Below are 17,820 nucleotides of genomic sequence, written 5' to 3'. Positions count from 1 at the left end.
GTATCCTAAATTAATACAATGTAAGTAATACGGCCGGGTAATTTTTAGCTTAACTTTTAAAATCCTATGTTTAAATTAGCATTTCTAATTATTTACATTGTATTAATTTGGGATACTCAACGATTATATGTTTATGTTTTATTTACAAAATGTTTTTATTACATGCAGATCTAACACATCATACGACACAAATAAAATTTCGTATCAACACAAAACCCCATCAAGCGAATTTTGTGTTAGTAATTTTGTGTTAGTTTTAGGTTATCAATGTCCGGGTAATTTTTAAAATCTTATGTTTAAATTTATATTTGTAATTATTAGTTACATTGTATTTATTTAGGATACTTAACGATTATTTGTTTATGAATGACATACGATTAGATGTTGTACACTTAATATATGGATGGCTTTGGTTATTTTTGGAGATAGATGATGAAAAAATCGCAATGCATAGATTTGATTTTATATCGCAATAATTTTTCATTTATTGGTAAATATATTGATTTATTTTATATAAATGTAAAGATTTAATTTATATCAATTTCAGTTTGGCTAACATTTCAAGGTTCAATTTATCCATTGATGTAGTAGGTTGGTTGTGGACGAGGTTGGTGATTCTACCGAAATAAAAGATATGGTAAAACAACGAATAATGATTTAGGATTTAGATTATTAAAAATTTATCATTTCACATTAAAGATTTTATATAACGGAAAAAATATCATATTTACAATTTATTTATATTTGGGTAATAAGATGTCCATTCACCTTACCAAAGATGCTTTTAAATATTTGGGTAACTAACAAAGTATTCCATCATTATTTATGCGAATCCAATTAGCTATAATGGGCTAAACATAAAATATAACTGAATATTAGAATTGGCAACAACTCCTTTTCAATTCAAATTACCACCATCCTTAAGTAGCAGTTATTGAATAATTTATATACAGGCTTTTGTATAGTGGGGATAAATTCCCTACAAGTCTCATATTCAAAGTAATATCATGCGTAATAAAAAAATGAAAAAATTTCGATTAATTGGTCACAAAGTCCACCCCATCCTCATAATTCACACTCATGTTAAATACACTACGTATTATATAGCATGTCAGCACTGAGTTTCACTACATTTCTAAATTTTGTAAATTGTCTATTTAATTCATTTACATAAAACAAAATAAAAATCTAGACAATTCTTTCTATGATAAGACTAAATTTATGCACTAATACCCCATAATCATAAGATTCATAGCATCATTACCAAAAAAAAAATAAAAAAGAGGTCAAAAACTCAAAAATATCATAAAAAAAAACCAATCTCCCACCATCAGATGATTGATAAGCAAATCCAACCATCCATTTTACCAGCTGTACAAAAATCAACGCCTGAAAATCAATATTATTTCCATAATTCCATTTTATCTTCCTTATTTTTTTGTCGTCTTCTCAAACCATTAACCCGCAGAAAACTAGGGATTCTCTTCTTCTTCTTCGTCGTCATTTCTTCATCTTCTTCCACGTTCCTTCTTTCATCTTCAACAAGGTAACCTCTTTTTCTCTCTCCTAAAATTAGGGTTTCCTTTATTGAATTGAATCTGATTTTCGCGATTCGTCAAAATTCTTACTTTCTGTTAATTAGGTTATTGTCTTCATTGTTGATTCGATTCATATAATTATGCAGTTTTCTTGTTAATTTAACTTCAAGCGATGGATATTTGAGCTCGGTTTAACCTAATTCAATCTTGTTTTTTTTGTTGTTTTGTTGATTTTGTTTATCAGAAGATTTTTTTTGGTGAGATAATGGTATCTTCTACGCATTTGTTCGATTCAGTAAAGTATCGTCGTAAACCGGAATTTGATTTGTTATCTGCGAAGAGGCTAAAAGTTTCAGCTTCTGATTGTGTGGATTCTTTATCATATTTTGAGACGGATAATTATGACGACGAATGTATCAATTGTGGAATTTCAGCATCACCTGATCGGTATGAATTAGGTGTAATTTGTTGTTTTTCGTTGTCTTGTTAATGATGTTCGTGTCATTGTGGTTTCGGAGCGAAAGCTAATGATTTTTAGACAGTTAAAGTCGTTACCTTATTGTCGTTTGATTTAATTGAATCAATTCATCAATTTTTTTGCAGTTTATCATCTTCTTGTGATTTAGATGGTCAAATACCGTCAAGCTCAAACTTAGAGAGGAGTTGCCAAGTGAATGGCAACACAGATGCTGCTCTTCCTGCATCAGGTGCGGCTGGAGTTTCGTATCCCGCCAAGAATGATGATATGTGGGGATTGTCAGAATTTGTGACTGGATGGATGTATCTTAATGAGCAGGGTCAGATGTGTGGACCTTATATTCAGCAGCAATTGTTTGAGGGCTTGACAACGGGTTTTTTGCCGGAAGAGCTTTCGGTTTACCCTATTCAGAATGGGACATTACTGAATCCTGTGCAATTGAAGCTCTTTAAACAGTATCCTGATCATGTTGCCACAGGATTTACGTATCTTGGCAGAGCTACGTCTAATGTGTCCATGACAACAGATTGCCATGTTGCTGTTGGGCAAGATGCCCCTATAGGTACTCCTTCGGCTGATGATCAACAGAGCCATGTCCAGCAGCATGACTTTGATGTGACAGGTTTAGACTCGAAATTAGCTGCAGGGGTTGCATTGGTTCAGCAGGATGCCGCCCCTCCTGCATCTGGTGCTGCTGAAATTTCGTACCTTGCCAAGAACTATGATAGATGTGGGGATTTTGTGTCTGGATGGATGTATCTTAATGAGCAGGGTCAGATGTGTGGGCCTTATATACAGCAGCAATTGTTTGAGGGCTTGACAACGGGTTATTTGCCTGATGAGCTTCCTGTTTATCCTATCCTGAATGGTGCATTACTAAATCCTGTGCAATTGAAATTCTTCAAGCAGTATCCTGATCATGTTGCCACAGGATTTACATTTCTTGGCAAAGCTACTCCCATTGCGTCCATGACCACAAATTGCCATGTTGCTCCTGGGCAAGATATCCCTACAAGTACTGGTTCAGCTTTGCTTAATTATGATCACCAGAATCATGTCCAGCAGACCTATCACAACTCTGATTTCTCAGTTTCAGACTCAAAATTAGCCCCAGGGATTGCGCTGGTTCAGCAGCAGGTATATCCATTCTGGCCTTGGGTTGTAGTTTAAGGATGGTGATTCAGTAGGTGTCTTGTCATTGTCCTTTAACCTGTAATCTTTTTTGACTGTCTAATGTTTTTTTTTTTTTTTTTTTTTTTTTTTTTTTTTTTTTTTTTTTTTTAAAAAAAAATTTGTTGTTTTGAAGTCTCTTTCTTGGGAAGAGAAATGTTGGCTATTCCTGGACGGTTATGGGAGAGTTACGGGGCCGCATTCTCTTTCAGAACTTTACTGTTGGCATCAATATGGTTATCTACACAGCTCAGTTATGGTAAGAAGACTACTATTGCAAACTTGTGAGCATAATGCTCTCTCTTTTTTTTTTTAGTCTGCCAACAAGACAGATGTTTTAATTTTGTACATTTCCCTTCTTGTACAGATACGTAATATCGACAATAAATGTAGTCCTTTTAGTCTCCTGTCATTGATCAATGCATGGGAAAAAGATAGCTCTACCGTGACTGCATCTGAAAATGAAACTAGTTCGTTGGAGCTTATATCAGGAATATCAGAAGAAATTGGGTCACAACTGCATGATGGAATTATGAAGGCATCTCGTCGAATTGTTTTGGATGAGATCATTGGCAATGTCATTGTGGATTATGTTGCTAACAAGAAGGCAGAGAAACAGTTTAAAAATGGGAATAGTAGAGAGGATTTGAGAATTCGCTTGCCTGGTTTTGATAAGGTAAAATCATGCTTCATTAGTTTCCTTTGAGATTTAAGGGGCCGTTTGGTTCGCACAAGGGAATCGGAATGGAATGCAGAAAGGGAATGGAGGTGAATGGAATGAAACCCTTAGAATTTAGGGTGTTGTTTGGTGAGAATGGAGAATGGAATGAAACCACCATAGAACCACCACAGCTCAACTATTGCACCCCTTCCTTCATTAGTTTCCACCTTCTCCAGCCACCACACCGCCCAACCAACACCACACCGGAACCGGCCGTCCCTTTCCCGACCTTCGCCGCCCCTCTCCCGACCTGGTGAGGTCTGTCGAACAGCAACACCGAGGGTTGGTTGACAAGAGGACCCATTTTCTGTGGCTCAATCAACCAACCACTATACCTCCAACCCATGATCGGAACCTCCTAGAAGGTTCCGATCTCTGCCATTGTGGACCCCAACGAAGGTGATGCGATCATCGGAGAGGGTCGGCGAGGTGCGGCCGACGGATCTAAGTGGAGGGGGAGGGTTATGCGTGGGTGAGGGAATGATTTTCGGGTGAGAGGATGGGCGGCGAGGGTTGGGGGATGGCGGCAACATTCCGATGAGGGGCGGCGACGTTCCGGCGAGAAGTGGGTGAGGGTGGCTGATGTGGGTACAGTGGTGGTTGGGGAAAGGGAATGGGCAAGGCTAGGGGGGGTGGGGGAATGGGAGTAGAAGGTTTTTGGGTAATCAAAGGGGAAAGGGAATGATAGAAATGGAAAAAAAAAACATCAACAAAGGGAATGATTCCCATGGAATCCCATTTCCTTTGATTATTACTGCAAACCAAACGGCCCCTAAGTGTCTTGTTTGTGTAAGTCTTTTTTTTTTGCTAATTATTTTTGTTGTGGGACTTTGTTTTGATAGGGTGAAACTAATGTTGGGGAAAGGAATAATTCTGCTTCACATGCTGCATCAACTTCTTGCCATGGTGATGCTTCAACTTCATTAAATTCAGCTAAGGAAATTATTGAGGAGCCTTGCAGCATCCAATGCGTGAAATCTGTTGGCAGTATTGAAAATTTTCAAGGAGCCAATAAAGCAATTAGCCAAGCACTTTTAGAATATTGTATGCAGGTTCTGTGGAATGCTGTTTTCTATGAACCTGTAGCAAATTATGTACATACTTGGAGAAAAAACAAACGCTGGTCACATACCAATGCTGAAGGAGCTGCTGCTTTGGACAGAGAATTGACTGGTTTCCAGATGACTGCAGAAGTGGATAATAAAATTGTAAGAAACTTCACTATCAAAATATAGTTTGAGTATGGTTATTCAGTAGGCATCCTACTGATGTCCTTTTAAGTATTTTTTTTGAACTTCTTTCTTTGAACAATTTATCTCATGATTGTCTAATGATTTTCTTTAATTTCTATTTTTAAAGTCTCTTTCCTGGGAAGAAAAATGCTGGCTACTCCTGGATGGTTATGGGAGAGGCTCTGGGCCACATTCTCTTTCAGAAATCTACTATTGGCATCAATATGGCTATCTACACAGCTCTGTCATGGTAAGAGGACTATCATCCCAAACTTGTTAGCTTAACGCCGTATATTTTTTTTTTGTAGTTTGCCAACATTACATATTATCTGAATTTGTGCATTTCCCATATGTACAGATACATCATACCGATAATAAATGTAGTCCTTTCACTCTTTTGTCATTGATCAATACATGGGGAAAAAAGAGTTCTACTGTGACTGCATCTGAAAATGAAACCATCAGTTCATTAAAACATATATCAGGAATATCCGAAAAAATTGGGTCAAAATTGCATGATGGAATCATGAAGGCAGCTCGTCGATTTGTTTTGGACGAGATCATTGGCAATGTCATTGTGGATTATGTTGCTACCAAGAAGGCTCATAAACAGTTTAAGGATGAGAACAATAGAGAAGATTTGGGAATTGGCCCGCTTGATTTTAAAAGGGTATGATCATGCCTCATTAGTTTCCTTTGAAATTTTTGTGTCTTATTTGTGTTTTGTGTAATCTCTTTATTTATTTATTTATTTATTTTTGCTAATAATATTGTTGTGGGACGGCTTTGACAGAATGAAACTAATGTTGGGGAAAGGAACAGATCTGCCTTACATGCTCCATCAGCTTTCTGTCATGGCGATTCTTCAACTTCATTAAATTCAGCTAAGGAAATTCCTGAGGAGCCTTGCAAAGCTCAATGCATGAAATCTGTTGGCAATATTGAAAATTTTAAAGGAGCCAATAAAGCCATTAGCCAAGCGCTTTTTGACTATAGTATGCAGGTTTTGTGGAACGCTGTTTTCTATGAACCTGTTGGAAATTATGCACTCATTTGGAGAAAGAACAAACGCTGGTCACATAACCGCGCTGAAGGAGCAGCTGCTGTTGACGGAGAACTGACTGGTTTACAGAAGACTTCAGAAGTGGAAACTGAAATAGTAAGTTTGTTTGAGTTTGACAAACGAAGATGTCCAAATTCCTTCGTTCAAAATCTAGGTGAAGCATTGATTTTATTGCTACCTGTGCTGTGCAGAGAGATTTGGATGTACCTACAGATGAGCTTGATTGTCCGCCTGGATTCCATCGTATTGTGCAAGGTTCCATTATGCGTGATTCTAATTTCATGTCCCAATCTTGTTTAAGAGAAGATAAGTTGTCCGATCCCAGCATCCAGCATCAGGATGAAGACAGAGAAAGGACAATTGCAAGGGTAGAAGAGGAACTTTTTATGTTTGCCAAGACATCCATCGATGATTTCGTGAAGATTACTGTTGAAAAGGAAGTGTTTAAAGTTAATAAGTGTTTGAAGGATAATGGCACATACGAGGTACTGACAATGTTGAACTGGATGGAAAATGTCCGACCCCCAACCCCCCCCCCCCCCCAAAAAAATAAAAACCCCCTGTTTCGTAGTGTATTCTTTGTTTTGAGGAAAAGTTTAAATTTGTTGTCCTTTAGGTTCCTGTTGAAGATTCAGGAGAATTGTGCAAAGATACTGATATTGGAGATGCTGCTTCAAAGATGTTCCAAGGGCTGAAATCTAGACACATTTGCCTTGATGAATCTCCGTTCCTTTCACAAGGGACTGGTTCATTAGATCAGCCTGCTTTGTACCCACACATGGATTCTTCATCGGATTTTATTGGGATTGGCTCCAGTAGTGTATGTGCACCTGCTAGCACTGCAATCGATGTTTGTATAACTGAAGAACTGCTGGCCCCTGGAATTTCTGGTTTGAAAATTGAGTCAGGGGTTCAGGACTTGCAAGAATCCTTGCTCAATAATTCAGAGATTCCTATTGAGGCAATGAGATCTTGTCCAGCTGAATTTGTAGGAAATGTTTTCGAGAGATCGGGTATGCCTATGTGCAGTACGGTTGATGATCACAGAACTAATGCGCCCCTGTTACCTGGATCAGGGTGTGAAATTAAAGATGTGGTTTCATCAAGCATCTCCGACTCCCAACTATTAGGTTTAGGTGAGGGCACTCTTAAGCAGAAAAAATTCATGGCCTTGGCATTATGCCAGCAAAAGCTGCATGATGAAGTGCTAAGAGGATGGATGTCCTCTCTTCACGATGATATGCATCTTCTGTTGAAGCAACGTGATATAGTTCAGGTAAATTTTTTTTGCAGCTCCCAGGTACTCACAGGTGAAGTGAGCTATCCCTTGGCCCCTGAGGCCCTGAGCTGGGAAGATAGGTTTCTTTTGTATGATTTTTGCTGTAGGCCATGTGTGTAATATTTTTAATAATTTGATTTGGTTTATTGCCTGGATTTTTCATTTTGCATTTGCTGCAGGAGGAGGTCATTATCGAACCTGCTTCCATAGAGCCTGAGCTTGACCTTCTTATGGAAAGATCAAAGAGTTGTTACAGCTCAGGCCCATCTGAAGTTTCAGTTGTTGAAGAGTTTACTTATTCACGGAGAAAGAAAGTGATGAAATCAGTAGCTGAGCCAAGCTCTCCACCTTTACGGGATTTTAAGCTCCGTCATCGATCACCAAGGAAGTTTGGAAAACCAATAAATTCAAAGAATGTTTCTGGCTCAGAAGCTCTAGGCATTGGAAATGTGAAGCAGAAGGCTAAAGGAGTGGGCCGGAGAAAAACAGGATTATCTACTCTGCAATGTGTTCCTGATCCTTCTCTGAGTATGTTTTCAGTTCTTATGAATAGTATTATGTTACATGCTCACACACAGCTGGTATGTTATTAACCAATTCCCTCATTAGGCACTGTTGCTGTGGATGATCTGAAATGTGGAGTTCAAAGGCCTCCGAGCACTGAAGCAGATTTTGATGTTAAGGAAGAGCTTAGCGGCTGCAGCAGCATCAGTGACAGTGCCAAAAAGGATATATCTGCCGATCATTCCCAAAGGATAAAAAATTGTGAGTGAAATGTTGTTGAATGTTTTTTTGTATTGTTATAAGCAGAGTTTTTGGTTTCTTTATAAAAATTACCTTGTTAAATATTGCAGTTGGATAATTGTGCAATTTTCTTGTTTAATATTCTGTCACATGTTAACATATAAGCTGGGTTTTGGTTCAAAGAGGTGGTTTAGTGTGGAGGCCCATTAAAGTAGTAGTAGGGGTAAACTTACGAAGGATTAAATTATAGAGTTCAATATGGGACATCTAAATGTAATAGTTTGGTGCCATATATGTGAAGGACAGGGTATTTCTTTAACATCTTAGAAAGGTTTATTTGTTTATTGGGGGGCGGGGGTGCTTGGACTTAGCATTATGCAGCATAATTTCACCATTTATTTCATTGGAGGTAGATCTCAGAGTTGGAGTGTGGGCTGAGGATTTGGATGGTTAATATTAAGTGTTGCAAAGGTTTGTGGGATGAGTAGTAATGTCAGATGTGAAGGTAAAATTCTTCTCATTTCATGTCGGAGTGATAATGATGGCTAAGCAGGTAGCTGGTTCATTGTATTTGGTGTCGTTTCATATTCATTGATAATTAATGTCTACCCCCAATCCTGCTCATTTTTGTAAAGTGCATCTTGATAGGTCAATTTTTGTGCTCATGGTGTAAGGTAGTTCTGGTCACAGCAACTGCTCTATGCATAGTTATTAAACTCTTTTTTAGCAAATGGATGATAGAAAAGTTAGCTTAATTTTACCATTGCCTTCTCTTTGAGTTACTTGTACAAAAACAACAATATTCCTGTGTAATGGTGTCTTGTGAAGTTGTGATCTTGTTATCACTTATTCACTTTACTATGAAATTGATGTTTAATCATTTTCAACTGTTCTTTGTGTGCAGCTTCAACATCTTCTAAGATGAAGAGAAAGATTGTGGTTGGTGAATCACCATCATTTCCATCAAAAGCTCTGAAGGTTCAGGATGCTGACACAAAGCAGGCGGCCATCAAAACGGCTAAAAAGACCAAGTTGAGCAAGTCCAAGGTGCTGAGTTCCTGTCCTGTGTCTATTGGATGTGCTCGATCTTCAATTGATGGTTGGGAATGGCATAAATGGTCCTTACATGCAAGGCCTTCGGAAAGAGCTCGTGTCAGAGGAATTCAAATAACTACCATGCAACGTTGTACTTCTGATATTAGTGGTTCAAAGCCATCACGCGTAAAGGGGATCTCTGCTAGGACCAACAGAGTAAAAATGCGGAACCTACTTGCAGCAGTTGAGGGTGCTGAGCTATTAAAGGCTTCTCAATTGAAGGTAACATCAAAACATTTTATTTTCACCGTGTTTTGCTTCTACTAGCTTTTTTCATTAAAGCAAGGTCCTATTGCAGGCCAGGAAAAAGCGTCTGCGTTTCCAGCGGAGTAAGATTCACGACTGGGGTCTTGTTGCTCTGGAACCAATTGAAGCAGATGATTTTGTCATTGAATATGTTGGGGAACTAATTCGTCCTCGGGTATATGCCATCTCTGCTCTGCTCTGCTCCCTTTGACTTGCAGACTTAATTTATTACACTGTGTTTCACTTTGAGATATTGTATTTTTCATTCTATTTTGTCCGATGCTGATATGAATCTTGGCCAGAAAGAGTAGGAAGCAATTTCTTCTCTGATTCGGGGCTGTCTTTTTCCTTTTTGAGCGTTGAAGGCATTTAAATAGTGTTTTGTTTGTGCAGATATCTGATATTCGGGAACGCCAATATGAGAAGATGGGTATTGGCAGCAGTTATCTTTTCAGATTGGATGATGGCTATGTGGTGAGTAAATTTTGATGACTTCATCTTTTGTAACTGAAGTTGAATGATTCTGTTACTTCATAGGCTTTTGAAAATGATGTGGTGAAGCTTTTTGCTGCATTTTAGACACTAGTTAAATGGTAAGCAGGCTTATCTATTTTCAACTTAAAGAAATGGACCTCAATCGCTGATGTTACAGAATAAATGGAGAATGTACATGTATTTGTACATAGAATGCCTTCTCATTGGACTCCCTGAATTTTATCTTGTTCTGGTTGATGACTGATGCAGTATGGTTCAGTTAGAGGCTTCTGTAACGCATTTATTCTAGATCTTTCTTTATTGCAGTTGACACTCAAACTTGCTGTCTTTCATTCTTGAGTTGATATTTTAGAGTTAAAGTTATGTGACTTTATCTTCCAGTAAGTGCTTACATTATGTAGCCAATCCAATATGATTTGTATGGAGTATCAAATTACTCAAAATTGATTGAGGTTATGAATGCAATGCTTTGCCATTCATACAAGAATGAAATACTACAATCATCATGAATCTTGTTGATGGATCTTTAAGTCCCTTGCCATACATGTCTTTGTAAAATCTTATCTTTTGCTAGCCTAGTTTGCCATTTATACTTGAGCTCGTTTCAGAAAATTGTGGTGCTTAATTGTGCTCATGTTTGCATACTTCTGAAAGAAGCATTATGTCTTAGGAAACCCAAGCACTGTTTAAACTAGTGATTAGCTGTGGGATAGAACTATTTATATATATCTTTGTGGACTAAGACAGCAGGAACTGTTTATAGGTAGTTTAGAAATTGAACAGGACTGGGCTAATTTGCGTTCTGTATTTGTTGCTTTCAGGACAGCGTGTTCTCTGTTTTACCTTCTGCTTGGTGTTTAAATATAAAGTTTTTTGTTTTTTCTTCTTTTTTTTTTTTAAAAAAAAAACCTAGCTTGACATCTACACTCCCCACTTCATCTTCTCTTAAATCCTTGGGTGCTGAACGATGCTTATGATGCGTGTTTTCAAATGAAACCTGATAAACTAATGAGATGGAATGGTATGTACATACAACTTATGGTGTAGACGTTCTTGATTTTGTTTACCTTAGTGTTTTCTGACGTGAGGCATCAAGATGAGTTGTTCTAACGAGATTCTAGAAGTATGATGTCTATGGTTCATTCTTGACATAGTGTTGGATTCAGCACTATGTGTTATGATTATAATTCAAATGATCAACTGATTACCTTTTCTTGCTCTTTGGCTATGTGTTTGGTGTTCCACTTTGAACTTTGAAAGATATTTTGACAGAATGTTCTCTGCACTAAACATATTTTTTGTTGGGTGGTGGAAAGCAAAGGCACTTATCTTGATCTGTTGTCTCTGAAATATGTGTAGGTTGATGCTACTAAACGTGGCGGTGTTGCTAGATTCATAAACCATTCATGTGAGGTAGACATTGATGAGTTGAACTTCACTGAATAATTTCCATAGTTTTATTTAATTTTTAATTTTTTACTAACTGATTGTGAAACCTCCTCATTTCTACAGCCTAATTGTTACACCAAAATTATAAGCGTCGAGAGCCAAAAGAGGATATTTATATATGCAAAACGACATATATCTGCTGGTGAAGAGATCACGTATAATTACAAATTTCCTCTTGAGGACAAAAAAATCCCCTGTAATTGCGGTTCTAAAAGGTGAGTTGTGGACAAAAATTGGTGTAAATTAGTCTATGCTGAATTTTGACATTTGGGCTTTTTAAGTTTTTGAACATGCATCATCTTTTATCTTTTGAGTTGATGAATTCTACTTATAATGCATCACATTGCATTGGGTAGTTGTTACTTTTTCTTAGTCCCTACTTTTTGTATTGTATTTTCTATATTGGGAATCTGTCTGGTGCTGGTAATCTGACATTTTTTTAGTCTTTTTGAAATCATGTTCATTTTCCATATTCCTTTGGGTGTGTTTATATCTTTCCTACCTGATATTTGAGAAATCTATATTTTTTCAGATTAGGCATTACATGTTAATTTGTTGAAATATTCTATATCCAACAATATGAGAGAAATAAAATCTTTTCTCATTTTTAAGATATTCAGAACATTTAAGATATGACTTTTCCATTGGTTCTCACACTAATTTCTGGATCCTCTTTTCCCCTCCCATTTTCAGGTGTTGTGGTTCAATGAACTAGAAAGGGATTGGAGGCTCATGTTGCATTGCAGGTACTGTAAATTGCAACTTGTCTGTGTTTGCAAAGTCGTGTAAGTTTATGAGTGCTCTCATGTTGTCATTATCCTCCTCATTATCCGCCTCTTGTGTTATTTTATTTGAAGCTTCTACTTCTATCAATTTTTATGATTCTCAATGAAAAACTTTGCCCGTGTTATTGTTGTTTGCTATTTTAAGACCAATCTGACCTGGGTTGGTTGTTATTTTTGTTTTCCTTATTTATTAATAAGAATTTTGTTTCCTTTTAGCTTTCGCATAATTCACCATGAATATTTGAGAAACTAAGTGAAAAAGTTAGACATGAATTAGGGATTTGTAATTTTAGCATGAAGAAAACAAATTAAGGGCACATTAGGGAATATAATGAGGGAATGCAGCAACTACAATCTAAAGAAAAGCACCTTATATCTTTTAAAGGTTGAACATGATTTCAAACAGTAAAACTTAAATCGCCTAGAAAGAAGTTACTTGCACATCTGTCCTGTGACCCCATGTCCTAGGCATATGTTTAACCTTATTACTCCCTCTGTCCCAGAGTACAGACACCCCATGCCAATGTACTAGTTTGACTTCATTTTTATATAATTAAATATTAATGAAAATTATTTTTAAAATTATATTTTGAAACTTTATATTAATACCTATCTAACAACATATTTTATGATAAAAATATATTTTTATTATGTTAGTAAAAAATTATTGTCAAAGCTAATACATGAATAGTGAAAAAAGTCCAACGTCCCATGTATTCTGGGATAGAGGGAGTAATTCACTTGCTTGTGTCGCTAATTCAGTAAAAGATGTTCAAGTTACCGCTAGGAAAAAGTCTTCTGCAAAAGTCTACTGCATCCTGCTTTCTTGGCTCAATGTGTACTGTGCTTATAGTTGGTTATTCAGTGAACACTTGCAAAGCATTTTGCTTGTGTCTTTCTCCTGACATATATGAATACTTATACCTTATTTAAATTTTTGTAGAACAGTTGCTCAAAGCTGGAGATAACAATAAAATTCTGGAAATTTCTGTTGGTTATTTTCTTTTTTCTTTTTTTTTTTTTTTTTTTCATCTGTTGGTTATTTTAAACATGACTTTTTTTTTTTTTTCCTTTTTTTTTTGTTTTCACATTAATTAAGTCTCATGAGTCATGACTGCTATGAGGGTTACTGGAGGTGATTGATCTCTGTTTCCTGTCCCCTTGTGATATTGTGCTGTTATTTGAGATGTGATTTAACATATGGTGACTTCCTTGTATAACGATTTCATGTTAACACGTATTTCATATTTCTTTCAGGATTTGAATTGCAATGCCTATTGAGAGCCATATGACTTGATATATCATTTTTATCCAACATTAAGAGCTAAGTCATGTGCACTCTTGTAGATAGTCTCTCAACTGCAGATGAGTTTCTACCCTTGGAAACTGTAATGAGTTTATCCACTTTATTGTTTTCTTCACTTATAGTTACATGACATTCTCAGGATAATTATAATCATTTTTGTATAGAGTACATACCTCCCTAATTCTTTCAATATCAAACGGTAAATGGTAATAATAAAAACAGTAATTCATATCTATCTCCCAATTTAGTTCCAATTTTTCTTTATAGCATTTTGGTCTTTCTCATTTCTAATTACGTGGCTTAATATGTCGCATAGTCTGTACAATTATATGATACTTTAGAAGAGAGAAAAGAAAGGGGGAGGACATGGCTTGAATATGTTGCAGTCTGTAGAAATACATGATACTTTAGGGGGGGGTTGGGGTGGGGGGGGGGGGGGACTGAACGCTGCATATATTTCATTTGGCAACGTAGGTGGTGCCATGTGTACCAATGATTTAATTTTAAAACTTAATCTGCTAACTGGATAATGGGTTCTTCTGCGTTCTTGTAATATGTTGGTAGACCATGCAAAAATTGGTTGTGTTTTGTAACGTTCAGTAGTTCGTGTTTGGAAGATGGAGGTTATACTAGATGTGGCCTTTATGGGGGAAACTTCCATATGGAGTTAGGTAGTTTATGCTTATATTGTTGTGGGTGTAGGGATAATCTAGGAATTTTGTTTTGACAATATTCACGGGGTGACCGGGCATTTAAACCTTAAGGGCCAGGTGTTGTGGGTTTTTGTAAGGTACCTACGGAGTACATAGTTTTGACAGATTTTAGCAAATAATTTTTCAATTATTTTCCAATGAAGGGTAGCCAAAAATATTTTTCTTATTTGAAATGTATGGATGCAATCTTTCTCTATTTTGGGTTGTATTTTAAGGAAATGACCCTATTGTGTTGCGAGTGGGGTCTTTTGTAATGTTCAATTGATAGCATAGTTTGTCAATAGTTTTGTAAAGCCTTTTGTCTAACACCCTTATGACATGTTGATCTTCCTGCCCCTTGGACAATATCTACAGCTTCATGCTTCCTAGAAAATAATGTTTGCAAGCATGCTGTTCGGGCTGTCTTGTTGTATTTCCGTGCATATTAAAAGTTATCAGGATGATATTGTAAGTCAATATGTATGGAAGGTGCTGAGAGACTTTGATTTTGTTGATTGATTGTCACTGGAAATAAGTTGGTGTGAATGACTAATGTCACTCGAGACTGTATTTTAATTATCTTAAACCTTGGGTAGAGACCGATCTTGAAATTCCTCAAATGCTTAATTTTGTTTTTTTTTTTTTTTTTGTTTAGAACAGGGGTGGTTTTCTTAGCTTTAATTTTATTATGTTCGTGTTGAGCAATATTATATGCTTTGTCTATAGTCATAAACTCACAAATGGCCCAGTCAAACAAAAACAATATCGAAACGTTATGGTAGAATTAACAATTGTAGTATTTGTTTAATTTTCTGATGCCAAAATCTTGGCTCAAAGTAGCTGTCCTAATTTCACTAGTTAATGTTTTGGTTTCTCTCATATTTGTGTATGCACGTATTTGGCCCCCAAGGTTTCTCTCATAATTGGTATATAATATATCTTGTGCAGGAGCACTTGAATCTCCAATGGACCTTGCTATTGCCTGGGGCCAGTTATATCTTTGTGGTATGTGATCTCTTAGCCTTCTAATTTAATCATAGTTACGTTGCCAATTTAATCTTTTAGTGTGCCTCCATCAATAAGATGCAGCAAAGACATCTGCGCAGTGGGAGAAAGTGTGCGCGGACCTTTATATTGCAAAGCATCTGCCGTCTTGCTATCCATTCTCTTCCCCCTGGTCGGTTTTTTAGTAGTTTATTAATTTTAAAAGCTATGAAAAACTACCGAAAATGGTCCACAATTGGTCCAAGATTTCTGATCAATGGGGTTTAGCTTTCAGCCTTTCAGTAGTTTTATCTCTTAACAAATGGCTTGTCTTAACTCTTAACACAAAGCTAAGAATAAATGGGAGTTCAAAAGCTCAAATTATCTCTACAAAGATAACACAATATTTAGATAAGAAGGTATCAAGACTTATCAACCAATCTTTTTCATCAAAAAACAAAAAATTAAGACTATCAACCAATCTTGGAGAATGAATGGTGTTATCTTTTCTTTTGAAAGGCAAGGTTAAAATGCAGATTAGATCCGATATCTGATTTAGTGTTTAGTTTGTTTTTACCGTCATACCCGTGAGATGAATGTAATTTAGTCCACAAGTCTAGTTTAGTTGTCCCTGGGGAAACTCAACAGATAAGTCGCTAGCTAATATTTTAGGTGGTGCAAGATCTTCCTATCGTAAGCAATTGGCGCCGACGAGGTTTTGTGCTGTATGACCAATATTGGTTTAAAAGTTAACTAAGTTGGATCGTGTAAGCTGCAATGCCCAAGCATGTTTTTGTGCTTGGTATGGTGTTCTCTTTTTGTTGAAGTCTATAGATAAGGCTCATTTAGAGGTTTTCAACAAAAAGTAAATAGTGGGATTTAGTAATTTAGAGGTTTTCAACAAAAAAAATAAATAGTGGGATGAAGTAATATCTTGGGTGATCTTGTCCTAATTATTTAGAAATTGTTAGCTGTTGTGGGCAATTACTGCCTGCTCCTACAATATTACCATTAGACATCTTTTTATTAGGGACTAATAAGAAATGTACAATAATCTTGAAATTAGTAGTGAGTTAACACCACTGATACCTTAAGATGACAATTAATAGTGCAGGCACATTTTAAACTATGAATAATATAGAATAAAAGGAGTCAGGATATTTACCATGCACTCGGGTATCAAGGGATTCAAGGCTATTTTTGCTCCTACGCTTACAAGGTACAAGCACTTGGCTGTATCACAAGGTGCAATCGGTTGTTATATAGAAATATACCGAAGATTATTTGGTTAGTGATCGGAGTAATGTAATAAATTATTTTAACCTATAATGAAATTCGAAGTCTTAATGTGCAAATAAAAAAAAAAAAAAAAAAAATGCTAGTCTATCATACTTGGCTATAGGCTATATGTATATTCCACAATTAGAGGTTCTTATAACATGGGGTGACCATAACGTAAAGGCAACAAGTGTACTGATTCTTGGTACACAATCAGGTTGATGACTCGCTACTATGAAAAATATGTTGTGCTAAAGAAACACTAAATCAACGAATCTATGCTTTTGCTTTATCAACCGGCCTTAACTCAAATGGAAGAGTGAGAGGTTTAAGCAGCTTGGCCATAGGCATGCTTAAATCCCTTTGGTTGCCGGTTCGAATCCGGTAGGCCGATGCATAGGGTGGATATGTTGATTTGTGCCTGTTACTGATCATGGACTTTTTTCTTAGGCAAAACATTCCCCCTTCCTTACCTTTAAAAAAAAGGGTGAAAATTGCATATGCAAGCTGGCGTAAAGCCCTGCATGGAAAGACGTAGGTAACATATACTATGCAATATTGCAATATGCTTTATTGCTTTATTTGAATGTTTTAGTAAGTGTTTTGGAGTATGTACTATTGCCATAGTTTTCTTATATGTATTTTACATAAAAACATTATACTAAGAATTCGGGCAAAGGGTGGCTTTACGGGAATGTAAAAACGTTTTACTAAGATACACATTTCATGATGAAATGCCCATCTTATGAAGATTTGCCATAGTTTTCTTATCATTTATTTTGGTTTATATTATATGCCTATATGTTTTGGTCTTGCAAGCTGGAACAATTACATTTTTTTCCCCCATTTTTTCCCCCTAAAGGTACAAAATGGTAACTTTGGAAACAAATCCAAACAATATGGGCATACAACATTCCCGGGCATACAACAATCACATCTTGTGTGAATGTTACTCCGTAATTTATTAGTTTCACGCGTTTTATATGGTCAAGTACTTAATAAGGATTGTACCATTTAATCTTGGATTCTTGGGGATCCTTGAGAGCTATTTGAGTGTGAGATTCTCTTACTCTTTTCCCATCCTCTTTTTCTTAAAGTTTCTAACCTGATAGATAGGGTTGACCTATGTAGAATCCTATCTCAATAGGATCGTTCTTCTCACCTTGATAATTTTTTGTATGTTAGATTTAACATAAAACTTACTTTACCATAATTTTGAAGAATTAAGTATAACTTATACCCTCTTCTTCTCCAACCCACCCCGA

General features: G+C 36.4%; 1 protein-coding gene across 1 annotated transcript; it reads left to right on the top strand.

Moving 5' to 3' along the window:
• The first annotated feature begins 1,354 nt into the window (after positions 1–1,354).
• LOC110734191 (histone-lysine N-methyltransferase ATXR7-like) lies at positions 1,355–13,834 on the top strand. Its single transcript, XM_021914244.1, has 20 exons — positions 1,355–1,546; positions 1,783–1,985; positions 2,142–3,153; positions 3,323–3,445; positions 3,554–3,862; positions 4,750–5,115; positions 5,267–5,389; positions 5,498–5,809; positions 5,933–6,298; positions 6,394–6,687; positions 6,819–7,478; positions 7,661–8,009; positions 8,091–8,246; positions 9,130–9,542; positions 9,619–9,741; positions 9,960–10,040; positions 11,421–11,474; positions 11,574–11,725; positions 12,204–12,256; positions 13,553–13,834. Exons 2-19 carry the CDS (start codon positions 1,804–1,806, stop codon positions 12,223–12,225), a joined length of 5,097 nt encoding a protein of 1,698 aa, XP_021769936.1. The 5' UTR covers positions 1,355–1,546; positions 1,783–1,803; the 3' UTR covers positions 12,226–12,256; positions 13,553–13,834.
• The last annotated feature ends 3,986 nt before the right edge of the window (positions 13,835–17,820 follow it).

The sequence above is a fragment of the Chenopodium quinoa genome, unplaced genomic scaffold (assembly GCF_001683475.1).
Source record: "Chenopodium quinoa cultivar QQ74 unplaced genomic scaffold, ASM168347v1, whole genome shotgun sequence".
Lineage (NCBI taxonomy): Eukaryota > Viridiplantae > Streptophyta > Magnoliopsida > Caryophyllales > Amaranthaceae > Chenopodium > Chenopodium quinoa.
The sequence above is the reverse complement of the archived record's forward strand: the minus strand, read 5'-3'. Positions and strand labels throughout refer to the sequence as shown.